Source organism: Nothoprocta perdicaria, unplaced genomic scaffold (assembly GCF_003342845.1).
Source record: "Nothoprocta perdicaria isolate Ctin4 unplaced genomic scaffold, notPer1 scaffold_0, whole genome shotgun sequence".
NCBI classification, from domain to species: Eukaryota; Metazoa; Chordata; class Aves; order Tinamiformes; family Tinamidae; genus Nothoprocta; species Nothoprocta perdicaria.
In genome coordinates, this window is record NW_020454092.1 from 17,161,710 (window position 1) to 17,188,525 (window position 26,816).

General features: G+C 42.9%; 2 protein-coding genes across 3 annotated transcripts in view; one reads left to right on the forward strand and one right to left on the reverse strand.

The window, feature by feature from the left end:
* OSBPL9 (oxysterol binding protein like 9) overlaps nt 1–443 on the forward strand; it is a 51,733-nt gene extending 51,290 nt beyond the window's left edge. For both annotated transcript variants that reach the window (XM_026034090.1, XM_026034097.1), the window contains one exon: nt 95–443. In XM_026034090.1, coding sequence (XP_025889875.1) covers nt 95–169 — 75 coding nt within the window. In that variant the 3' untranslated portion in view covers nt 170–443. The remainder of the gene's footprint in view (nt 1–94) is intronic.
* NRDC (nardilysin convertase) lies at nt 3–22,759 on the reverse strand. Its single transcript, XM_026034075.1, has 30 exons — nt 22,421–22,759; nt 22,171–22,252; nt 21,066–21,219; nt 19,341–19,414; nt 17,954–18,049; nt 16,727–16,849; nt 15,215–15,272; nt 14,190–14,263; nt 13,926–13,995; nt 13,450–13,527; nt 12,916–13,036; nt 12,779–12,837; nt 12,136–12,190; nt 10,731–10,835; nt 10,414–10,537; nt 9,803–9,889; nt 9,315–9,434; nt 8,918–8,969; nt 8,400–8,550; nt 7,689–7,816; nt 7,015–7,177; nt 6,262–6,293; nt 5,840–5,978; nt 5,359–5,406; nt 4,985–5,037; nt 4,324–4,407; nt 2,802–2,892; nt 2,388–2,504; nt 2,031–2,120; nt 3–1,803 (listed from the first exon to the last, which is right to left on the reverse strand). Exons 1-30 carry the CDS (start codon nt 22,757–22,759, stop codon nt 1,606–1,608), a joined length of 3,165 nt encoding a protein of 1,054 aa, XP_025889860.1. The 3' UTR covers nt 3–1,605.
* Between the last annotated feature and the right edge of the window lie 4,057 nt (nt 22,760–26,816).

Below are 26,816 nucleotides of genomic sequence, written 5' to 3' on the forward strand. Positions count from 1 at the left end.
GCAATGATGCCCTCTGACCTGTAGCATTTTACTGCTCCTTTCCAACTTAGTCATAAAACGCTTACATTTAATTATCCTGTCCCACTTTTTCTAGTTATTCCACGAAGACGGAGAATGTTGGGTTTACGACGAGCCACTCTTGAAACGACTTGCTGCCAGTAAACACTGAGCGGCTTGTAAAAACTGCAGACGTTCGAGCCTTGGCTTGGCAGAGTTTACATCTGATACCAAGATAGTCGCCAGTTATCACGTATGTAACTTTGGGAAAAGCTGCCCCTCCAATTACAGTGGTTCCTATCTCAGGGATACTGGACTTACTGATGCAGATAAGCATTTATTTGAAACAGAAAACATCCTGGCTGTGCAGTAACCTATATTGGACTTCGCTATAATGGTAGTATTATATTCAGGCTGCTGGAGACCTTTTATTAATACTTCTGAAGCATGGAAAATCTGGGCTGTGAAGTATACACTTTGTATAACCACTGTAAAGGCCATGACAGTTGGTATCAGGTGCATAATATTCCTGGGTCCTACACAATTAAATAGCAACAACAAAAGACATCATTTAAATCTAGCTACTGTTGGCAATGTGTAAATATGAGGATTCTGCTGATGGGACAGTTTGTTAGAAAATGCTACATAAATGTTATCTCCCACCTGTATGATAATCAACTCTTTTGGCATTTCAGTGTCTTGCCCAAAATAACTTTGTTATTTTATTTTAGAGATTAAAATGTAACCATAGATAATGCATCTTAAAGCTTCATAAAATAGATTTTTCAAACTTCTCTTACAGACTTTTATTTATTTCATAATAAATCTTTGTAGCAAGATTGTTTTTGCAGCTGAACGATGATCGGTTGTTTTATGTGAAATGCAAATATTTTTGTAGAGGAAGCATTGTAGTTCCTTAAGCAGTTGTTAAACTAGCAAAAGAAACAGAGTTTGTACAACACGGAGCAGAATTCTTCTGGCCTTACCTCTCAATAACCACCTTAATGGGTAGGAACCTTTGCATTTCTGTGATTTAGCCTGAATTTAAATAATGTTTGAGGAAGCAGCTATACACAGCAAACAAACTACTTTTCCTTCATTTAAATTAGCATTAATTTGATTTAACCTCAGTTTTGCCAACTTTGCACATACATAAAACCTATAAAAGCAGTCTAAGATCGAAGCCTTAAGGTTTGTTGGTTTTTGCGTTTGTTTTTTCTTCTTCCACATGCACTTTAATTCCTACAGGAGAACTGCAGAGTATTTTCTTTGAGGAAATGTAACTTCTGGTAAGCAATTGCCACAGCACTGTAGGACTGATGCACATGAGAGCCTGAACACAAGGCAGCTGGAGAGGAGCACACGGTGTTTTCTAGTGAAGGGAAAAGTCCCCCCTCTCCAGCAGGAAGTCAGCGCTGGGCCTGTTCTTAACAAACATGGACATTAATGAGAGGCTGTTGGAAATTGCTTGAGGGATGGTACCTCAGTACCTGGCTGGACTGCCTCATCTCAGCTACCACTGCAGCTTTGTTAATAAAACCAGTTTTGCAATGTTTAAGTTGTAAAAAGCACCTGTATTACACATCACTGCAGGGCAAGATGTCACTTTTATTTTAATATTTTGTGGTAAGGGAGAACATTCAGAGTAGATGTGTAAGCTTTGATGTCCTTGATGGAAGTAACATCAGTCATCAAGGAGGATGGGGGTAAGAAAGTAAGATGAGGTATTTCACCAGATGAAGAATTCTGTGCTTCTGAGACAGCTGGAACCTCTGAGTCCCCTTCATATTTTCCAAATCCAACCACCTGGAAAAGTTGCCAAAAAAGAAATGTCTCTTTTATAAATTACACTTCCTTCAGCGGTCATCTGCCCTGAAATTAGATGCCTAAATGCAATCTGATTGCCAATATTAATTAGGAAAGTAGGAAATATGAACAATAGGGTGGAGAACTAACAAATTAAAAATGAGACCCTTGCAGAGATTTCAGGGCATTTGAGAAGTGGACGCGCAGAAGCACCAGGCAACACTCACATGGACGCTGAGCACTTTTCTTTCGCTGCTTCTGTGAGCTTGGAACCAGGTGACCAGGTCTGATTTAGTAACAGACTTCAGAGCTTCAATCTAAAACCCACAAAACACAGAGTGATGAAGCAGAAATAGCACAGGGAGGGACCAGCTCTTTTAAACCCAAGCACTATCTCTATGAACTACATCCCATCAGATAAAGGAGCCCTTAAAGAAGAACAGGGATGTTTAAGGGTCCATGTATCACTAATAGGCACCGAACCTTTTGCAGCCATATTCTATGTCCTGTTTGGCATTATTTTCAAAAACAACAACAAAAAAGAAAATTTCACTCCTTGTATTGTGAAATGAATTGGTAACTACCTCACGGGCAAGCCTGTCGAAGAGATACTGCTGGGTCACAACTTCGTTCCAGTTCCTGTCTACTTCTTCTCCAAGGTGGGAGTCTTCACATTCTTTCAACTTTATCAAGGCTGTAACCTACATTGAAAAAAACAGAACTAGTTTCTATAAACTAGTTTAATAAAACTATAACAAAACCATATTATCTTTCATCTACAATGATACTAAAAGAAATCCTAGATTACACTGAACAAGACCAAACTGTAAAATTCTAGAAGAGTGCCAACAGAATGAGTGTGGACAGAGAGAGGCAGAATTCAAAAATAAGCCCTTTGTTCAGAAAACCTCAGAAATAAGCAAGACCTGTAACCACATCCTCCACTCTCAATATCATTTAGTGGTTAAAGGAAGAGCTTTTTAAGATCAGCTTTTTACCTGGGTGCTAAAAGCTTCTTCGGTTAAATGCTTGATTTTCTCTTCAAAGCAAGAAAGAAACTCCTCTATTTTCTTGTCAACCAATTCAGAACTAAAAGAGAATTAGTTAAATTTATCTCAGAGAGAAGGAAAAAAAAAAAAAAAAAAGGAACAATGTTCAGGTGTAAAGCAGCAGAACAGCAATCAAGGAAACAGGGAAGGGGGGGGGGGGCTCTGCCCCTTCCCTCCCCTTGGAAAGGCCACCCCTCTGTGACCATCAGCCTCCTTCTTCCTTGTTCTCAGGAAGAGAAAGCAGCTCTCAGATTCAGCTGTATTAAGCACTGCTCAAAGAGAAGGCCTTTATACAACCAAGGAGGGTTTTCCAACCCCCTAAAGCAGGGGTAGCTGCTGTGGCCTTAAACCCCTGGAGGGGCTCAGGCTCTGCTGAACTAAGCACAGCTTAACAGGGGCTGGGGCAGGACCAGAGCTGGAGCTCCAGCTCCGAGCCCTGTGCACTCACAGTTAAATTCTAATCACTTGAGCTAAGAACAGAAAGAGGGGACGTGATGTGATGGCTTGTGGCACCTTTGAAACATTAAACCCTCACAGATGACAGCTAAATCCTGCAACTGTCATTCAGATGCAGAAATGGGAGGCAGCAGTACTCTCTGCTAATTAAACTTTCACTGACAGCAAAGCTTTTTCTTAAGCTGCAGATATTTTACACATTTGCTTTAACACTGACAGACACTCTAGTACGGGTGGCTGGAGGAAATACCTGCAGTCAGCTCGAGGGTTAAATGAAAACACGGTGGTTGGGCTGCTGAAGCTGGGTCAGAAAAGCAATGTAGGTGGTGGCCGCTCCTGGGAGGATGTGTTCAAAAGGGCACTGTGCTATTTTTACTTAATCTGTGCATTATTTGTCTCTCCATGCAAGTCAGGACTGCAGCAGTTGCTGAAGCTTAAGGTTTTTGCTTGTTTCAATCCCTGGGCCAGGAATGTTACAATTCAATGCAAGCTCTGCTGCTTTCACATTCCCTTCGGGATCACACAAAACTGCCCACGTTGAATGAAAGCTGCTGGCCCGAAACAAGCAGATGTTACTGTGTATGGCTCTAAAGTGAGGGTAGGTGCACTCAAAGGTCAGGCAAAAGCAACCTTAACTGAGCCACGACCTGCTCTACTAAAGCAAAAGATTAAGTGACCTGCGCTCAGGACTAATTCCTCAGCTGGATGCTGTGCACAGCACCTAAAACAGAGCATGCAGCACGGTCACATATTTCGTTTGCCACCTCGCTATAGCCAGCAAGTCTCATACACCTGCTACCTAACACACGCATCACCCCCCGGCACCATGTGGGACGTCACTTCTGCCAGACCCGGCCGGCGCCTGTGGAGGAGCCACCCTGGGCTCCTTTGCCCTCAGTCTGCAGCCACAGGAGGAGCCAGTCGCAGCAGCCCTTTGCACTGCAGAACTGGACGAATGTGACATTCGCGGGCCCGGTGGCGAGTGGAGGCAGGAAGCACCGACCCCAGCACTTACTTGTACTTGGTTGCCTGTGTGGCTACTGTGACGGAGAAGCCCAGGATGCCAGACGTGTTCCTGCAGGTGGGGTACACGTGGTAGCTGAAAGCAAAGCGGGACAAAAGAGTCATTCCGTGAGCACAGTTCTCATCTACATCTTCCCCAACTTTCTCCATCAAAGCACTTCAATTTTTTCTCTGTTTTAGGACATTCTTTTAAGCTTTGCAAAGTATTTCTGTTTGAACTCATGTCCAGAAATTCCCAAAGACAAAATGATGTGTCTGTAGCTGTGAAAAGCTACAGACACAGTTGCTGGGAATAGACGATGCCTCTGGCAGAGTCCTAACTACCACCAAGGGGCTACTAAAGCAGGCCATGGGATGGCAAACTCTCTGGGAAGCAGAAGGAACAACTTTCTGCTCATTAATTGCAGGTCAGCATACTGGCAACAAATACAATTCTAACTGAAGAATTCTAACAATTCTAACTGAACAGGCTGAAGTCTGTGCTGAGGGAGGCTCTTGGTTTTGAGGTGTAATGATGCTCTTTCAGTTACAATAAAACAGGACTTAGCCATGGTGCAGGAAGAGGATTCCAAAGTAAAACTAGTTGGGAACAGCAAAAGCAGGTGACAGAGCTCTGCAGGTGACACAGAGCTCTGCAGCTGGAAGAAACTCACCCGAGGGTCTGCTTGGTTCTCAGGAAGTCGAAGCAGGGCTCCTCCATGTGCATCTGAAACGGAGCACAGGCGCGTGGGGCAGCAGCAGCAGCGCTGCCCTGCAGCCACCCCGCGAACTGCCACCTTCCCAGCTACATCCACCGAGCCAGGACAGGCCACAACCTCTGGGGTGGCACTTTGGAAACGTCACCTTTGTCCAGGTAACGTCACCACTGCTCACAGTCTGATCAGCGAGCGCTACTGTCACCTCTGTCTCCCTCAGCCCCAGGGCCTTAACACAGCTCCAAACACTCACTGTTTTTCAGACAGCTCTCCCAAGGTTATGGCTACTAAAAAAACCCTACTTTAAACAACACAAACATCATCCAACTTACCACAAGCAGCTCCATAAGGGTGTATTCCCTTAAGTTCCTGGCACCAGACTAAAAAGAAAATTGAGAAGAGTTGAGGATGATTTCATGGTGTTAAGTGCCATGGTCCAGATTAAGGTGACAGCTGTGACATATAAACCTCAGCCTAGACTGCAGCATTAAGGAAACTACAATTCACAAGGTAGGAGAGAAGTTTCACCCAAGACCGTAAGATCAGTGGTAGGGGAAAAAGAAAACAACTCAGGCACCAAACCCAGCTACTCTCTGCTAGCACTGGCACAGAGAAGATGCGGGTTTGAGGAGAAGGGCAGAGAGCAGCACAATGACAGGCATGAGCCCCTGGGGCTGCAGTCACTGAGGCCTCTGTGCACACATAAAATCCCTATCCAGGGACCGGCTCTCAAGACAGGGACATAAGTAGAACCACAGCATCAGCGTGGATTAGCAGGAATAAACTTGTACAGACCAAAAACTAAGACATTACCTGGTAATAAACTGTTACTTCAGAGTTGGCATCACCTTTGTTGAGAGTTTTCACCTTGCAGAGCAGATGGGCGTTTGGCAGATCCACCACCCGGAACTGGACAGGGCAGGGATGGGCCAGAGGAGCGAACTGGAGCTTTCTGAGGGGAGCACAAACAGCAACGTGTCAAACACGCTCACACCTTGGCCAAAAACAGTAACACACCCCGGGCCTTTACATGCCTAAGCTGATGTTATCTTCCTTTCCCCAAACTGGAATAATGTCCAGCTTGAGCTGCCACCACAAACCACCCCCTCCAGGGAGCACTGGCAGCTCTGCACCCAGGATGGGAGAAAACATTTTTGACACTGCTCCCACCCCAATACCTTCCAACAAAAAAGGTTCTTATTTTTTAGTTCCCCAGGGAGAACTGTGCTACTCACTGAACAACGTAATTCAGAAAATCCTTTGCTTCCTAGGAGAAAACATAAACAGAAGTTTTAATTAGAAGAGAATTATAAGCCCCAAATCCCAAGCAGCCGCTCAAGTAGAGCGCTCGAGAACGCGAGGTCCACGTTCTGGTCCCGAGCTCCCGCAGCCTCCCCAAGGACTCGTCCTCTCCCAAACCCCCCTGACGTGTCAGGACCGACACCTCAAAGCAGAACACAAGTCCCCAGTCGGGTCCCTGCACTTTGGCTTCCCAGGAAGGAGAGGGCAGAGCCCGGAGCGGAGTGTCAGCCAACGCAACCACCAGGCGCAGCCAGGAGGGCCACTAATGGCAGTGAAGGTGACAGGGCTGCAGCGAGGGTCACTCAGACCACGCTGGCAATCAAAACACCAGATAAAAACGTAGCTTGAGGGAACCTCCCCCTGCAGCACCATCCTCAAAGTTAATATCCAATAAAACAATATATCAAACAATACCAAAACTGGTGACAAAGGTAGACTCAGGCTATGTGAATATATTCACATTTTCTCCTCTTGACAGTTCCCACCCAAACCCCTGAAGAAAAACTGCTCTATTCCAAGAGGCAGGTAGGGGCTCCCCGGTGACTACTCGTGCTCCCCAGCTGCCCCCCGGGCTGCCAGTGCGGAGGGGCAGCAGTGCCGGGTCAGCGCTGCAGCGACGGCAGCGGCGCTGCGGCTCCCGCAGAGCACGAGGGTCCAGGGGCGCCGGCTGCCGCACAGCTGCTCACCCTGCTCGTGAAGTTTCCTTGAACGAGACCCTCCACGAAGAGCTGCGATTTGAAAGCCTTGACGAAGGCCGAGAGGGACTCGATGGAAAGGCCGTTCATCAGCGTCTGGTACTTGTCGATCATGGACCACCTGCTGTGCTCCAAAATGAGGAGACGCACGTCCCTGCAGCACGGGAAGGAAAACAGCAGTTCAAACCATCAGGAGCTGTTCCACACAGTCACAGAAGGGTTGAGGTTGCAAGGGACCTCTAGAGATCAAGTCCAACCCGCTGATGAAGCAGGGACACCTAGAGCATGTGACACCGGGTGGCATCCAGGTGGGTTTTGAACATCTCCAAAGAAGGCGACTCCACAAGCTCTCTGGGCAGCCTGTGAAGCTTGTTGCATGTCAGAGGTCCCATCACGGCCTCAGGAACATACCAGAGATGGGCAGGTGGTAGCCAGGAGCATCACTACGGGCTCACCCTGCCTTCCCTTCACACCCACTGTGGCTGTGACCAGGCTCAGCAGCACCTACCTTCCCTCCATGACCCCCACCCTGGGCACCTCGAGTTCTCCAAGACCCCAGCGGCACTGCAAGAGCCCCCAGGAGCTCAGGGCAGGGATTCCCGAGCTCTCCAGCTCGACCTCAGCCCCCAGGGAGCCGCCTCCTTCGCCCTCCTGCAGCGACTCACTTGGCCAGTGTCTCGGGCTTGATGAGGATGTTGAAGTAGGTCTTCTTCAGCTGCTCCGTTATCATCTCAAAAACTGCTGGAGTGAAGCTGAAGTCAGACAAGTGATCAATGATGAGCTGAAATAAAAGCTGGAAGGAAAAACAGCATCAAGTCATTTTTCCAAAAGACAACCAGTCTAACCTGTTCTTTCACGTATTAAAAAATCCCTCTTTGATCAACATATAAAAAGCCACAGAGTCCAACTAAGGCACATTCCTAACTAGATACTACTAAGCCAAATTATAGTCAGTTTCCAAAGGACAGCAGTTTTATAAAGTGAATTAAATAATCTCAGTATCCTAAAAAAACTGAATTTCTTGCAGCCCAGTTTAAAAGAAGGGCCATTAGAGTTAATGCAAGTACATTTAATACTTGAAAGCAGCAAGCCAGGCAAAAGTCAGTAATTTGAGCTTGTAGAACTGAACAGAGCTGTGTCTTTATACAGGCAATCAGGTGAAAAGTGTTTTCTTTATTTCCCTACAGTCGAACACATGTTTGGCAATACCAATTTTCCAGTTAATAATACCCCATCTATCCACTAAAAACTTCCTAAGTCATTCCAATAATATGGAAGCTGAATTTCTAAGAAAGTCAGAAAAGCAGCTCAGCCTCTGCTAGCAGAAAGAGCCCCGGCACTGCAGGGTCGGTACTCTGCAGCGGAGCGGCACTTACAGGTAGTTTGTGGTTGAATCCCTTCACTCGCACGACCAGGCCGTGCTCCCCGGCTACCAGCTTGTACTCCAGCTGAGCGACGTCCGCTTCGTAAGCTGGTTCAGCCAGGTTGTGGGAAAGGATGTTTACAAATGTGTCAAACAAGACTATGCTGCATGGAGGAGGGGACAAAGAGTCAACAACAACAAAAAAAAAAAAAAAAAAAGAGGAAGATGGAGTAGGAAAAAGAGAGCAAAAAAAATAAAAAAAATCAAGGTCAGTGAGTTTGATGCTGATGCTAATGTTAATTTCCCAAAAGTTGCTCTGAGAATGACACACCAGACCGTTTGTTATAATAATGCTCTGCAGCAGAACCACTCCCATCTAACTACAGATAAAACCACTGCAGAAGTACAACAACGTGGGCAAAGGCAGCCATACCTTATTCCATTTTAAAATGAATCTTTTTCTGTACTTTTTTGGCTATTCATGAGAATTCAATTACTTTGCAAGATAAGCACAAATAACATAATCCTTACTTCTCTGCAGACTGCTGTATCAACGGGGAGATCAGATGGAAACGAACATAAGCTGGTGAGGAGAAAGAGACTTAAATGAGCAACTTCATAAGAAGCAGCAGCTTTCCAAAGGCAAATACATTTCTATCAGGTCATTCTTTGGCCATGGCATAACCATGGCCAATGAAAATTTTCTGAACAGCTGAGGGGAAAAAGAAAAACAGACTACAGATACTAACACAGAAGTCTTCCTGTTTGGGTTATATGTGCAGTGGCCGGCAAGGCAGCACTCGCACATGAAACACAAGAGGTGAGAAGCAGCCACAAGCCCCACAGACCAACACTACTCAAGTGCCCATTGCTTTTCTCTTTGTTATTTTTCCCAGTTTGTGAAGTACACAAAGTGAGAGGTTTTTACCTTTGGGGATTTTGAATTTGTCGTCCTTCCTGTACCAGAGACAGCCTTGCTGCGTGCTTACTGTCTTCACTGGGTATTCTGTCTCGGGGCAGTCAGCAACTTTCAAAGCAAAGTCAGTGGCTAATGTAAAAAAAGAACACAACCAGAAAGGGAAGTTACTGCACTTCGTAGCCACAGCGAGGCCACATACACACAATTCACACAGTGCTAAGCAAATAAAGTTTCGCTCCTCAGGTGGCCAGAGCTCTGTTAGTCCTCCCTGACTGCGTGAGGTCGGCTCTGTTAGTTACAAGGATCCATAAACTTGCATCCTAGAAACAGTCAGTTATCAAATTCATAAATAGAAGAGTATTAAATAAAATGTGGATGAGCATAGTTACCATTTAAAAAAGTTAATGTTCAGATGGAAATAAAATGTGTATCAAAACCTTGGCAAATTTTCAAATAAGCTACTGAGAGAAGATTTTATTCGTGCTCAGGTGCCTTACCAATGTATTTGTTTTCTTCTGGAAGGTGTAAATCCTGATTTAATTCAAAATCACTGGCCCACAAGTCACTCCAGTATTTGTCAATATCTATTAAAAAAACATGAAATGTATTGTTTAACAGAAAGTTATTATTACTTTATTCTTTCTATTCTATTGTTCTGTTCTCTAGAACAGTTGCTTTATCTCTTAATTTTTGCAGCATTCCACAATACTTGCGCTAAGTCTTCGTGTCATCTGCTTCATCAGAATTGTGCCTCAGTCCCTTCCCAAAGCTCTCCTGGTGCAGGAGCAAAGCGGCCCTGGTTAAAAGTAAACCAAGCCTGCAGGTTTTGGCAACCCAGCTAAGCCTTCCTTGTTGCCTCTCCTCTGCTCCGTGCGGGAGGAGGACCTGCTGCAGCCCCTGCCTCCCTGCACCTCTGAACCAGGGAGGTGGAATCCACTGACACTGAACAGCGAGTGATTAGGCAGTGGGACAATGTGAGCAATGATGAGGTCATTCTAGCACTGCGCAGCCATCTACCCTCTTCTCTGTGTGGCTGTATTTGGCACTCTCACCCTTTTAAAAGCCCTAGTGCAAACGATTCCCGATGTTTCTGCTGCTGCTGCTTTACCTTCCACACTGTACTGCGTTCCAAACCACTTCTCCTTCAGATGACACTGGCCCTCGTTGGCAGCAGAGAGCAGAACGAGGTTGGCTCTCTGAGGTGTGAGCTGGTTGAGGGCATCAGCAATGACCTGCAAGTTGAGCACAAGGCGTCAGCTCACAGGCTCTGACCCCGGCTCTGCCTCGCGCTCTTCATCTGGACACACGAGCAACACGACATTATCAGCTTAAAAAGAGATTTGCCTTCTGAGTGAAGCGGGATCCAATTAAAGCACCCCAGTGTGTTTCCTTCACCAATGCATGTAAAGTGGGAAGAGTGTTTACCTCAGGCTTGTACTCAAATAAGAGCTGGTCTCCTGTCAGAAAATCCTCCTTCTGAAACAACTGCATGTTCTCACAGAGGCTTTCCACATAGTCAACTGGATCTGTCTGTAAATACATTGAAAAAGCTATTTTTCACAAACTGGGAAACTAGAATATCAACTTTCTGTGCCGAGAACATCTTGAGTGGTCAGGTAAATTAACATGGGTTGCAAGCTGTGGTTGTTACTGCATTCAGTGTTGGTTATTAAGCCAAATATATTTCTTAATCATATCTAATGCTCAGCACTTTTGCAAGGATCCTGAAACATCAGAGACATCATCTTTACAGAAGAAACAGCCTTTGGCATATGCTTATAGTCATTAAATCTGCCAAGTCAAAATCCCAGTATAATGAGCTCCTTTTCTCTGGAGAACACAAGCTAGTCCAGCAACTCAGGACTCCAGGAAATCCAGAATTTACAGTGATCTGGAACCCAGATGGAACAAGCTGAGGAGCTGCAGGGGCCTCTCTTCGATCCTGCCCCTCCTCCAGGTTCTCTAGGATGATGTGCATCCACAGAAGAAAAACATCCCGCTACTTGGACACAAAAGTACAGACTGTTCTTGAGCTGTGTAAGGCTTCTTGTGCAGAGCTTTTTGCCCTCTGGCTGTTTGAACCAGCCAGCATCATGCTGCACAGGTTCTGCATCTGGATACAGATCATGCTCTAGGCAGGACTGTTAGGAATCGCTGCTTCTCCAGTGTGAACTGTGTTTTCTGTGCCCTGTATTTTCTGACTTGCTACTGGAAAGTACTATATGCTCTTTAGAACAGTGTAACAGTTTTGGGGAGCAAAAAAGGCCAGCTTGGAGTATCCAAAAGAACCAAGATGACTAATTCAAAGCTTTCAGAGCTTCATCTTGATAAAGTCAAACTTCAAATGGGACAATCTCATTTCCAGTGATTAGGAATTGAACATAAAAACTGCGTGTAGGACAACTGCTGTTCTTGCTATGCTCATTATGCTCATGTCACATTATTGCTATGCTCATGTCACTATTAAATAGTCAGCACTAAGATATACTAAGTTACTTTAAATTGGTATAAAGTTGTTCCTAGTAAAAAAATGCACAGTTCTATTATACACTATTTGGGGTTACTGGCAGCAGTCCTTGCTGTCTCCAATACCACTTCTAGTATTTGAAGGTCACTGAAGATGCTCCATAGTTCTCATCTGCCATTTTGAAGCCAATTACAGATGCAAGGATTTGAAAAGGAAAAACAACAAAAATGGCATTTCCATCATCCTGATGCTCACAGCATACTGGCAGCTCTTATTCTTTGAAAAGGCCTAGAGCACCTGCAAGGAAATTAGATTCCCTTTTAAGGGTTACCAATACACCAACAGAAAACAGTGCATACCAACCTGTTCCTGGTAGTGAAACTCATTAGCTTCAATCTTCTGGATTTCTTCCCATATTCTGTGAGAAAGGGAGAATAAGGTAAAAGTGGCCTTTTGCACTACTTCATTTATCAAGAAATTGAAAATAAAGCAGCCTTTTAGGAAAGTCATCAAGACCGAGTTTGTCAACAGGGACTCTTACAGGTACAAAACCCATGTACAAATTTCTTTCTCTCACACACACACACCTGCCCCCGACACAAACTCCTTCCATCCAAACAGCTGAGTAGGTTTCATAATTGGTGATTACTTTTCTAAAGAGGGACAGATATAATCACGAATTGTCAAAATCTAGTTTCAAATTAACAGAAGGGTTAGGTCCAGAACACCACATTCCCAATGCCATCCACAGACCTGTCTCAACAGTTGCACCCTGCTATTATTTTTTTTAATTAATGCAAAACTGCATTTTATATTTATCTTTCTTCAGCTTAATAAAATTAAGAATCAACTCATAACAAAACCCTTCAAAGCTCCAAACTTATCTTGCAAACTTATATGAAGTTAAACTGATGCATCTTTCCCACTAGACAGTACACATGCTATAAACAAAAGGCTAATGGAGAGGGACAATCTCAAGGTAGCTGATGTGATGTCAAATTCTCACCTTTTCTCTGGCCCTCTTTTCTGCAACATCTTCAGATACTGAAATACAACATGGGCAACCTGCAGACCGAAAGGAACTGATTAACTTTCCAAGGCATTAGGAAAGCAGCAAGAAAATCAAGTTGCACTAAACCATACCTCATAGAAGTGCTTGTAACCTTCATCGGTCAAAGTCACAGAAATGCTGAAGATGGAGTAAGTAGAGTTCTGTTCAAAGCCTGTCTCACCATTTCCTCCATATAATGCAAGAGCCCAAAATCTATGAAGAGTAAAACATCCATTACCTCTTTCAGTTTTCCTTGCAATTAATTGCAATTAGCATATTAGAGCTTTACTTCCAAGGTTTCACATCTGCTTTTAGTGTACAAAAAGCTTTTCATGCTATGACGTGAAATCTAGAATACAGAATTTAAGACAAAAAGTCAAAAAGCTAGGCTATCTTTTGGAGAACTCTTAAAATCAGTCAGGGGAACCAACAGTCCATAAACAAAAAACAGATCAGAAACCATTTATTTCTTACTTGGGACTATCCCCGGCTTCAAAGAATACCACTACAAAATATACTAAGACAGACTTGCCCTGATTATATTTATCTACCAAAAAGAGTAAAAAATAGAGGTCACCTTTAATTTTAGTAAAGCATTTGATTACTATGCTGGAAAAAATACATACTTTTTCCTAAGAAAAGAAAGAACACTGCCTTTGCCTTCATGTCCCACCAGCCAGGAAATATAATGAAGTGGCTTCACTCTAGAAGGGAGAAGAGAGAGAGAAAGCAGTTAAATGCCAGGAGGTAACACTTATTACAGGAAGAAGGCAAATCAATTCACAAATGACTATAATATATGCTATTTCTTCATGAGAAGTATTCCATTTACTGATAGCATTAAGATAACAAGTTAGAGATGTGGGAGTCCAGAATATGACAACTGACGTGAGTCAGTGAGGGATGACATTAAATTGGTTGTGTGCCAATCACTGAAATTATGCAAGAACTATAGCTGCATAAACTTAATTCTTAATTCCCCATTCTGAGGGAAAGTCAGTTGTAACACAAGTGACAAGTAAGATTTTTTGGCTTGTTGTGAAAATCAGTAAAGATATCCTCAGTGTAAACACTGTGCTAGGGAAATGCAGCTCCACCTTACCTGTAATACCGCTCCTGTGGAGGAAGTGCCCAGGTGATACTCAGTGAATGAACTTTCCTGATTGGAACAACTGAGCAGGAAGAAAATTAAGGAGTGCAAATACATCATTAGCAGAAGATAAGAAATTTTGCATAATGTATAAAGAAGTGAAAAAAATTTCAGAACCACTTAGAACTACTCTACAAAGTATCCAGATCCCTGTGAAGAACAAAGGAAATATGAACCTGTGTGTTCAGACCTTTCAGACAAATCGGCTTTACTCACCTCTGTAGAGCTTGTGAAATTCTGGTGTGTCAAAAGGCTGAGTCAGATGGCCAAAGCTGGGCTTGGGCAAACCACTTGAAAGGAAAAATAAAGTGTGCCTGTTAGTGGCAAGGCATCAAGGCTGCACAGGGATAACGACAAGCAGCTTAGCATCCACGGGCTGAAGTGACAGAGGAGCTACCCCAGCCAACCCAAAAACGGCTCTTAACAAAAAGGTGCCACTTGGGATCCCCCCAGCCCAGACTGGAAGGGAACAGCGTTTGCTCTCGCCATGCCCACACAGCAGAGCCTGGTGTGGGTTACCAGGGGTCAGCTCAAACCTCTCCCGCTCCTCCTGTGCATGGCAGCAGCACCTGCCTCTGGCGCCGGGACGCCCAGCCCAGCGACAGGCTCCGGCTGGCAGGACCCTTACGGGGCGGCCGCGTTGGGAGGAGCAGCAGGAGACGGGTGGGCACACGAACTACAGACTAACGTGGCACTGTGTGGCACTGAGCTTTCACAAGTGCATTCCCACCACAGAAATAGGTATCTTGCAAAAGTGAAAAATGAAAGGGGAAAAAAAAATGCTCCTTAAGGTCGGGAAGTTTCTTGCAGAAATCCCACTTTGGACCCCACACCAGAGTGACTAAAAATAGATCAAATCCTAATCATTTGGCACTCTAAAAATGACTCTTAATTTCCTTCTCAACATGCCACCTTAATTTATTTTGCTGCAAAGTATTTTTGTCAAAAGCAAAGATGAAAATTATAAAATGATCCTCTATGTTTGAATGGTTCTATTGCAAAATTAAGTCATCAGCACAGACTAAGCAAATGCTACTGCAAACTAGTGCCACACACGTGCAGGCTAAATACACAGTTTTTCTGAAGTAAAGACAGTTTTTAACTTCTCAAAGTGTGTTTTTTTCTGTTTAAGGATAAACACATATTAAATAATACATATTAAGTAGTACCTCTGGTAAGGGATTAAAAAAATGTCAGAATGCTACAGTTTGTAATGTTGTTTTGTATCAAAAGAACCTTACTTATTTGGGATCTCAGAGAAGATTTCTGTCACCCACTTTTCCAATGTATCCAATGTTTCTAGTAAGGAGTAAAAAAGAAGAAAGTTAGAAATTAACTTCCTGAAAAACTGAGATAATTTATCTTGCCTCACCAGCCAAGTAACTTTAAAGAGGCTGCAAGTCAGCATATTTTAAAATCGGCAAGTTATAAATTATAAGCTTCAAAGCTTGTTTGAACCAGCTTTTCAATTTCTCTGGACTCTACCTTTGGTCATATCTCTGCTTCTGTATATATGTCCAGTATTTCAGAGCTGAGACAATTGAGTTTTAAAGCTTGGTACCAGCAGATATGATTGTCAGCTACCAACTTAGGAATTTGCGAAATCCCTGGTACCTGCTAGATTCAATTCCCTCACCTCCAATCTAGTGCATCCACAGCAATTTGTGCAGCTAAGCACAAAGTGCTAAAAACTCCATCCCCCACTTTCTTTTCTACAGGAAACAGGTTAAAAAGTAAAAGTTTCCTTTTTAAAAAGGAAGCAGTGCATGAAAACGAGTATTCAAAAAGTGATGCTGTATTTAAAAACAAAAAGGGGAGGGGGAAGGGGAAGAAAAGAAAGGATTCAAGGTATGTTTTGTTTTAACAGAGAGAAATATCAAGTTGACCTGCCTGGCTATCAGTTCCCATGCTTTTCTTTCAAACGCCAGAAGAAACAACAGCACAATTCTTTGCTATGCAAATGATTATTCAAGAAAAAATAAAAACAGTGCCCCAATACATTTATAGTCTAGACAGAAAATAAAAGGGTACAGAATAAAAGAAGTACCACCTCCCTTTTATAGACAGGAGTTGCAATCAGTTGCAGGCATTCAACAAAGCACTCGAGCACAAACCAAACCTGAATGTACTCAGCTATTTATTTTCAGCTCACAAGTACATGCTTAAGTTCTAAGCAATTTATATCTTTTTAGTCTCAGAAGAAAGTAACAATAGGCTTGAAGGGCTTTGCTGAAATGAAACCCGAGGTGTTTGCACAGCATTTTTCACTCTATGGGGAAACTGTGTTTTTCTATACAGGAATGTGTTTTACTTTAAAGCCTCTCCTGAAAAAGACCTTTTCAAAAGAGCAAAACAATTGAGACACTCAAGTCTCAGTTTCTCCAGCATTTTCTGTGCAGGTTCACTACTGACTGCATGAAAAGAACCAGTACTAAGTCATTTAAGTGATAAGATCCTAGGTTCCTACAGTGTTTGTTTACAAGTATACCTTTGAGACTCCATCCCTCATGTTAGTCTGGAAACCACCCAGTTCTCTCAGTTAAAGGTTTCTCAAGAAGTGGCAGGAGGACAGCAACACAGCACAACTGTTTAAGCCTCCTTTCATTTGGAAAGCAAGCTAAAATCTACACGTAAACACCTCCTGCAGGAGGGGAGGATCCACTGAACAGCTTGTGCTACAACCAAGCTAGAGCCAGAAGAACCACTCCAAAGACAGCCTAAAGAACTTGCTTTTATGGAATAGCAGGCATTACCTTTAGACTGGACAACTAAAGTCATATAGTGAGCAGAGTAATGGCGCTGCCAGAAGTCCCTCAGTCTCGTGTACGTATCAATATTATTCATTTTAGGCTCATGTTTGAGCGTATCTGCGTTACCTGTAAATGTAAAAAAAAAAATGGTTAGTTATCTAGATGCTGGCTATGTCAAGGCCAGATGTACCTTGAATTTCTTCTCCTCCTCTGTCAAAGAGTTTACACCCAGATACAAAAAGAGGTCTCACATATGCATGTATGTGGAATGGAGGAAAGAGCAGCCAGTTCTAGTGTCTGCTGTCAGCCAAGCTAAACGCCCCCACAGAATTTCTGTAGTAAGCACGTCAAAAATAATCATTAGAAGTTTGGAGGTAAAGGAATGATAACTGAAATCAAACTTCTTCCAGTTTCTAGCTCCATTATTGAGAGCAGTTGCTATTTCTATGATAAGAGAGGAGAAAGTACTTCTTCATACTTATCACCTACACTTTGTACAATGTAGCTCTTTGTGTGTGCTGCCAGTTACTCTTTCACCCACACAGCCTTTCAAAATGGGGGAGGAAAAAGCATTTAAAGGATGAGGGAAAATATGACTTTTAGTATATGCCACTAAATTTCAGAATTCAGATTAATTATCTACATTTCAAAGTTTTCTGTCTCTACTACCCATCACACTTTGCAATTTAGTTCTAATAATTTATTCCTGCTACTCCTAGCAGCACAATAAGCATGAGGGATCTAAGACTCTTTTCGGATTTATAGTCCAGAATAGTAATGTCAAATTTCCCATCTACTCCATTCACATGGCTGTGAAGGTCTATATCTAAAACTTCGACAATATTTATTTTCAAAAGCTTCCTTAGATTCAAATCCAAAAATATTTCATCTTTCCAAGGTATTTTAATTGGGAAAGAAAAAAAAAATTAAGTGTTCTCTGAGTCATCCCTGCCTGTCTACTTTTACATTAACAAAAAGTTACAGTGATTATAACCTTACGGCAAAGTAGCTTTAACATCAGCAAAAAGCAGCACCAGAGTGAACCAGCCATACTAAATGAAGGCAGCTGCTTCTATTCCCAAGTGCTACAGTGTTAAATGAAAAAGTGTTCTCATACAGTTGAGCAAGTCTACTCTTTGCTGGGATAACACATCTTAAGTCAGTGAATCTTAAGTAGATAAAAATTAAGTAATATTATCACCACTTTTATTGCATTAATGCAGCACTTACCCCAAAAAAATTTCTTCATAGGATGTCCAGGCCTGGCAAGGCTCCCAAAGAGCATCTCCTTTCTGTTTGCATCAGAGGGTCTTGCTAACTGATACTCTGTTAAATTAAAGAATTTTTAATATCATTCATCAAAACGTGAGGACAGGTTCCTATGCAAAACAAAATCACTTTGAAAAGGAGACATTTCATACAAACACAGCTTGGAATATTTTTGTTTTCATGGAAGATGAATGTTAAGAAATACGACTTTTAGGTAATAATAAAAAATAAAACTTAGTTTATTGCTGAGAAACAAAGCAAGGGAAGCATGTAAAGCCCAAATCTGTCTCATCTGAACATTCTAAAATTCTGTTAAACTCAACAGGAATAAAAAGCCATCAATTTTCTACAGTCAGGCCTCGCAGCAAGGGCCAGAGAAGAAATATGCCTCTCTCTTGTATTACATAATACAATTTCTACCAAAATAATAAAATCAGAAATTGAAAGCTGAGCAAGAGAATTTTCCATAGTTCCCTTTCACAAGTGGTTTACACTGATTTGAACATAGACATCCATCAAAAAGCAGGAATTCACTCTCTGCAACCACACGTTCCTGCCCCTGTATTGGCTGGTAATAAAAACATGCAGAGCAGAGCTGAAAACTGAATCTTTTGGCTAGATCACACTGCAGCCAGTTCTTCAAGCTAGTATAAGAGAAGTGCTGAAGAAACCATACCCAAAATTATGAGAAAAGTCCCTGATTATATAACAATTTTTAAAATTCTAAGATCCAGTTGCCTGCTTTTCCTTTTCAGTGGAAAAATGAAGAAAAACTAGGAATATGTATTTGAACTGTTAGTATATTTGCCAATAGAAGTTTTTTTCCCCAGACCGTCTTCAAAAATTCACTCTTTTAGCTATTCATTATTCATTCAGTAAGTGAACACTCATTTTTAAGCCAGGTTCCATTTCCTTCTGTGAATCAGTCACACAAATTCATAGCTATTAGAGGTGTTAGGGTTAGGAGACAAGATACAATAACCTCCCCTCTCTATATTACCTCCACAGAGGGCTGGAGATGGCACTGGAGCTAGACAGGAGCTAGGTACCCATATGCTCCTTTAACTGTCTTACTGGTTGCTGCCAAACAGTCCCAAATAGTTAGTTTCTGATTAGAGAAAAGACAGGGTAAATTCTCTCAGTGGAGGAACTACCTTCAGTGTCTCTCCACTAGGTAGCTGCCAATACCCACAAGGTTTAAACAGACATCTAAGAGTCTAATCCCTCAGTCAAGTTGAATGAACTATGACAGAATGGTTTAAAAGGAAAAACGAGAAGCACCCGATGTTGTCAGGCAGGTATCATTTCTTTAAGATGGGCTAAACAAACAAATAAAAGAAGCTCTTACCACTGTCTACAGCCTCAACTTCTCGATCTATTGCATCCCTGATCATGAGTGGGTGAATAAAGAATTGTGCCCACCTATGAAAGAGAAAATTCATATGCTTTTCTTCAGTGTCTGTTAAGCTAGGACAGAAACAAACACACAAGAACAACCAACACCTACTACTTTTAGCTTATAAAGTGGTCTAACATAACAAATATATAATTCTGGACTGCATTGTCTTCAGGAAAGATTAAGCCAGTTCTGTGATAGCTTCAGAAACCAAAAGGCAAGGGCACCCCTGCTCCATAACGTGCGAGTGAATTGGTTGGATATGACAGGATATCATACTAAAGGATGCAGGGCATCTGCCCTTGCATCCTGAGGATGATCACTCCAGGCAACAAATAGTTGATTTATGCCCTGAAACATAAGTTTTTATATCTATTACAATTTTATTATCTAACATAAGTGTGAATGTTGTTTTCCAGATACACCTTTTCTCCTGTAACCTTGGAGAATAGGATAGAAGGGGGCAGATAGCAGTGACTGGAGACTGTATGTAAGGCTGTCAGATAATCTTTCTATTTTAACTGTATTATTTTTAACGTTGCGCTGGACTTATTGAAGCAAAAGTTTAACAGGAAAACATTACTAAGTTCTACAGCTATACAATCCATTAAGCTAAGGGTTATTCCCTTCTACTGCTTTGAAACGGGATGCCATTCAATTTCTTTGGTTCCAAAACTGCTTGAATGAACAGAAATTATCATCAGCACCCATGCATCTTCTTTACATGAGATACTATTTTATCTAATTTCTGTGTTTTCCTTCCACTAATTGAGCTCCACTGATTGACTGCAATAACCTTTTTTTTTTTTTTTTTTTTTTTTTTTGGTTCTTCTGCACTTTCAAATTTCTAAAAAATTAGACTAATCTGCAAATGAAAGCCAAATTTGGTGCCATTAGGAGGATGTAAACCATGCTTGGTAAAATGTGCACACTCCAGTGAAGTGTTGGCTTCATTGGAGGAATTAGAACAGATTCACACTGGAGTCTGCTCTCCTCCTGAGATATTCTGCAGCATCAAGTACACTCAGCTGACATGGGCCCATGAAGGAGGAATTTCCTCACACAGAAGGCTGCTGATGAGAGATGTGGTACAGCTGTTGTCCTAACACAGCCCATAGCACAAATGAACAAGGTAAATTCTTCCTGGCACAAGACACTTTGCTGAACAAAATTGCTAAATGTATCCCTCTGAGGCACACAGTGTAACGTATCATGGAGGCTTTTCCTCCTTGATAAAATAGCTTTAAAAAAAGAAACAAAACCCACTAGTCCATCCAGATAGCTATGCCAAAGGATGAGTCAATAAAGATTCTGGGAGCATTTCCCCTCCGAACAGTTGTCATATTGAATAAACTATTACGAGTTCTCCTGTCATCCAAGTTAAGTGCAGTAAAACAATCAAAAAGCTGGGTATTAAGACATATGGTCCTTACACATGGGTTCTATGTCATTACACAACAGCTGTACAGCCACCAGCTCAGGAAAGAGTGTAGTATCTAAAGAGAAACTGTATTTCCTCATGTTCAGTACAGTTGTAGCACAAGGTTCTATGGAAGTTTAGCATTGGGATAGCATTAACTACCCCGAACTGAAGAACTGAGCAGCGACACTCAACCTGCTGAAACAAGACACAGCCATTAACAGTTAATGACACTAATGACACTTATGGGCAGTTACCTATCGAGCGCTTCTTTGAAGTATTTCCGCTGCACATCAAACTGGAAGACTGTCCGCTCGCAGTCGGTTGAAGCGTTGTCACTGCCCCCGTGTTTCTTCAGGAACACATCAAACCCATTCTCATCTGGGTACTTCAAACTGCCCATAAAAACCACTGGAAGAAAAAAAAAAATCAGTAAAATTAGGCAGGTGATATAATATTCTTTACCCCTAAGTGCAGCTCTGACGAGCCCTGTTCAGCGCAGCGTTGCCAACAACTGTCCCACAGTTCACACACAGCACCCACACAGCACCCGTGCAGCTCAGCTCAGCAGAGCGGCTCCAATCAAGCACTGACACACTGTCCTTGTCATGTCTGGCTTGATAGGGCCCAATTCCAAGAATAAATCGAATTTTAGGTTCTGGCATCTCTTTTGAACATGAGGCAAAAGAGCAGATGTGAGATGCCGAATCCCAGGAAATGGATTCATGTTTGGAATCAGCAAAGCTAAGCAGCAGCTTGAGGACATGGTTAGATGAACTATTTCATTGGCAATAACACAAGTTATACCCTCAGTAACTCGTTAATACTGTTTTTACTGCTTGACTAAACAAACTTCTAAATAACCTGGGACATAACACACTTTATTAAAAGAGTTGTCTTTGAACACAAATCTTAATAGATTACAACAACAGTAGTCAGTGGCAGAACGGAGAGTGCATCTTCTCCATCTACAGATTGTGTAATTGTGCAATTATTAGTGTAAGACACTCACACTTAAGACAGCAGTGCCTCTTCCAGGCACAATCAGTCCTTAAGTCAAGAGTAGTACATTAGAAGATGTCTAGTTTGAAACTTCATGCGGCTTTATTACTAATTCATCATCCTTTGCTACAGAGATAAGTCATCTATGACTCCAGTAGAAATTACTTGCAATTTACAAGACCAAAGATAGCCATGTCCCCTCATGTTTATGGAGGGGAGGATTTATCTAACTATTCAAAATAAAGTCCAGGGTAGCTGAAATAGGAAATCATCCTAAAATACTGCAGAACGTTAATTCTTCTGGACAAGAATTCATCTTGTCCAGAAGCAGGAGAGCATGTAGTAGGAGCAGACACATACTGTGTTCCAGGAAGTGCGCTAATCCAGGCAGATCTTCGGGATCAGAGAAGCTGCCAACAGCAACGCAGAGGGCGGCTGCAGACTACAAAAAAAACACAACACTCAATAAAATCCTCTTCAATTAATTCTTCAAGAAGTGCTCCAAGAAAGCGACAGGAATGAGAGTCAAATCAGTCAGTACAGATTTACTACAAAAGAGCTAAGTTTCAGAGCCCAAATAATTTTTTCATTCTATAGTTTAAGTACCTACCTGTTTTTCTGTACAACCTCTTTTTCTTGTTTCTTCCTTTTCAGCTAGCTCTTCTAATTCACTGTCATCAGCATCATTGAAATCCTCATTATCTCCATCATTGTCCTCATCCTCCTCATCACAGTCCTCCTCATCGTAGCCTTCTCTGCCGTCCTCGATCTCTGCTCCAGAGTCGTCATCCTCATCGCTTTCCTCTTCGGATTCATCGTCCTCCTCTTCTGAAGATAATGCAGACGGGGCACCATCCAGGTTATTTAAATCCGAAATTAAAAGTGCACATAAGCCATTCTGCAGCTTGATATACCTGAAAGGATAATTATTTACAATCACTGTGCTCATTTCCCAAGCAAATTCCCACACTGTCAGAAAATTTGTTTTCTACAATAGCTCTGTGTTCTTCAACTGAGATTTCTTAATAAAAATCTGAGACTAGCTAAAATGCTGAGCAACTTTACAGGAAAAAAGCAAAAATATGAATCTGTTTCCAATAAACTAAAGTTCTTTATGCTCTATCCATACAGCACCAGCTATTATGGAATTACTACTCAGCAGTGCTGAGTAAATGCACTTTTACAGTTTAATTAATCACTGTCATGCAGCTATCATAAACTTTAAATTTATGAAAAAGGCTAAACTCACATTGAAGTCATGTAGTCAGGGGCAGGCAGAGCCCACCCTTCCAAAGAAGCTGCAGACATGGGATCACAAGGCACAAGAGGGAGACTGAGGAGAGTGAAAATCCTGATTTTTTTAGGGGTGAATGGATGCTGCCTGTACACAGGATGGGCACAGAGCATGACACCAGGACAGGCTCTCACAAGCAGATAGGGCCAAACACCAATTCCCAGAGCAAGCCACTCACTGCACACTCAAGCCTCCGAGAGTTGACCAGACCACCATGGGAACAAGGAAAGAAGTAATTTATAGTAGTAATGGACGCCTTTCATCTTTTAAGGTTAGGAATGTGGACTTGAGCTTTTGTTCCTCTCTGTGAAATATTTATGCTATTAGCACCTTGCTAGAGAGAACTTCGTATACTCCGAATAGGCAGAGCCAAATTTCCAGAGAATATTACTGAAGGAGGAAGCCTGTTAGCAGCCTACCAGCCTATTACGCTCCTGATAGCAAGTTCATGTAAACATCTGTTAGGCAGCAGAGTTAGCATCTTCTTTGCCTTCAAATAGGTCCCAGAAACATTTTATCCAATTTTACTAATAGTTTCCACAGGAAGAGGGACAATTCATTATACAAGCATTAGAATAGATCTCTTCTGAAACCTTAATAAAATGCCTGAACAGGTCTATGCTTGGGCTGCTATCATGTAGTAATTCATATATACGCACACATATATGTGTCTATATATAAACATACACGTAACCCCACTGTGTCCAATAGCTTTTCAGAGCAAGGATAGCAATTATCACTACTTGGACACCAGATCTTGCACAAGTTTCTTGACAGATCAGGAATAGTCACAGTCTTAATATTTAATCCGACAAAAGCAGTGGTAAAACAGGGACGGGCGGTACCTGATCGAGCACAAAGCCTGGCAGTACAAAATTAGCCCTCAGTCCCATCACACCTTGACAACCTGCAAGAAGCCTGGGCAAGTCCAGATCAGATCCTAGAGCTGCAGGGAGGTGACTCGTTTAATTGGGCAGAGCAGCTTTATGGTATAGCTTGATCTGTAAAACTGCTTTAAGTACCAAATAAAAGGCACATTGGGTATTTTCCAAACCCTGGGTTCCTGAAATTTCTCACATATTTCATTTGCGATTACCATTACAAGTCAGTTTTTCCCTCTGATAAAAGCAAGTATATTATCAATATTCCAACTCAAAATATGCCATCAGTGTAAACTGCTCACACCGAGCTGCAGGCCCCTTACTGCGTCTATGCAGATCACAGAGCAGGCTCAAAACAAGCTGCTACCCAGGCTATTTATTTCCCAACTGAATCTCGTGGGAAAGCACTTAGAGGAAAGCGGTAGAGAGGGTAACAAGAGTTAAGCAGCTAAGAAACCAATACTTTAAGTTGTACTAAGCCTATGAGTTACGACCCAAGGGTGGAATAGTCAGCACTCTGGCCCAGTGCTGTGATCATTAACACCAGTTTTGTGTTCTACAAGATCTTTAACTGTTTAAACCTGATCCAAACAAGTGAAAGCAGAGTTGCTTTGTTCTTGTTAAATTTTGTTAAATTAACTCTAGCATAGCCGTGTATAATTGACAAAGACCAGGACTAACAGCAGAAACTACAGAGAGTAACTAGATCCAACAGAGAGTTTCTGGGTTCCCAGTCAACCATCCCTACGCGCTGGAAGTTTGGAAGAGCTGAGGGCATTTGCACCACATACACATTGGCCATCAGGCAACCACGCTCCGAATCGCAACGGGGATCCTCGGAGCAGCTACTGCTGCTGCTCCATGAAGTCTCGGCCTCGGGGGGCTCAAACGAGAGCCCCCGAGGGCACTGTCCACATCCCGGCCGCTCGGCCGCTTCCCTCCTGGCACTCGCGCCCCACGAGGGATATTCCCCTCCCTGGGATCAACACGCAGTACGGAGCGGAGGGCAGGGAAGAGAGCTGCTCTTCCAGACAGCGTTGCCACAAAGACGTTCAACCAGCTCCACCCGGTAGCTCTGGTTTCCCCGTGCCACGTACCTCCATTATACTAACAGAGCAGAGGATTTCAATTTTTCATTACTCATCCCCGGACTCGTGGGTGCTGCGTGTTAGGACAGAAGAGGCTCCCAGCAGCAGGGCACCCTTTGAATTGAGCAGCTCTTGCTCTCGGGTTTCAGTTAGGGGGAATCTAGAACAGCCCGGGTTGAACTGCACGGAGGCACCAGTTGACACAGGTGTTCTTTACTTTTTCCATGTTTCAGTCCAATGGAAAAGGACAAGTGTAATCAATACACAGGCATCAATTAGTATGCAAAACACAATAAGAATAACGTAATCACCGAATGCAGAAGCAAATGTGGTCTAGTTTCTTTTTAGCAACAGTATACTGGCATCGATACAAATAAAACTAAACAAAACACAAATTCCTACAAATACCAATAAATGTCATGCATGGGCTTAAGCAGGATTGTTCTTGCACCAAGTTATTTCCTTGTGTCAGTGATAACTGTTCAGCAATTAAATACTGAAATACAAATCAGCATGTGATAAATGCTTACAAAGATGTTTTAATTTCCCAAATTACCCCCCAAAAAACAATGCAAGCCCATGGAACTCCAAATAAGGATGGTGTCAAAAAGGAAGAACTATTGTTAAAGAAAACTCAGTTAAGGTAACTAACCAGTTTTAGCGCTGACACACAGCACCACCAAAACCAGCAACACTTTACGACAATCCTTTCTGAAAATACACCACACAGCCCCTGTCAGCATTCCTCTGTTTCCAGGGTCAACATATTGGAGAGGATAATTTAGTGGAAACACGTTGTATTTTGCATTGCTGTCACAAACTAAGACCACTGTCCCAGATATTCAGTGCACGTCACCACGTGCAGACAGGGGAGGGAGCATCATTAGATCACCTGCATTTAAGGTTGCTCAGAAGATTTGGAAAGGAGTTTGCTGACACCAGTATTGGCTGCTTTGCCTTCAGCATCGCTGAAATTCTCCTTGCTAAGGCAAGCATTATGTCTGCGTGTGTTTTGTGCAAGGTTTAATTACTACCAATCAATTTGAAAATAAGCGATTCTTAACTCCCATCTGTTCAGTACGGAGCGGGATTTCTGAAAGATTTTTGCTGAGTTTATTCCATTTTACAAGCAAAAATGCTCCCTGTTGGTTTACCAGGTGCTAAAGGTGGAAGTTTCCTAGGCTGGAAGAGCCTCTCTACAGAGCTCTACAGACAGACAGGCCTGTGCAAAGCAGCACAAGGAGACAGGCAGGACAAGCCTGCAGACACCAGGAGAAGGCAGCAAAGGAAGCAGGAGGAAAAGGCAGGGAGTCATTTTTCCCCTCTGCCAAGGGGGGCAGTCCTCTTCCCGCAGCCAGGGAATTTCACTGTCAACCAGCCTCGCTGCAAGTCCAAAACACGGCCTCAGGTTTAGGCCTGAGGGGCTCTGCACTGGCTGCACACGACAAGCATCATGAAGAAGAAAGATTTTTATTAAAAATGAAAACTAAATATGGGATGAGCAGTCTTCTGCCCGGCAGCAGAAGTTATCGCCGCGTTCCGTAGGGAACAGGCTGCCTGGCAGCATCCAGAGGGCTGGAGCTCGCCGGCCGCTTCCCGGCCAGGCCGCAATCTCTCCGTGCTCGCGCAGGTGAGCGCACGGCACAGGACTAATTTTCACCTCCACTCACGGGTGCATTTCGGGGGAAAACAAACCAGCAAAACCACGCACCCACTTCTGAGAGCCCCCTAGACCTGGCAAAG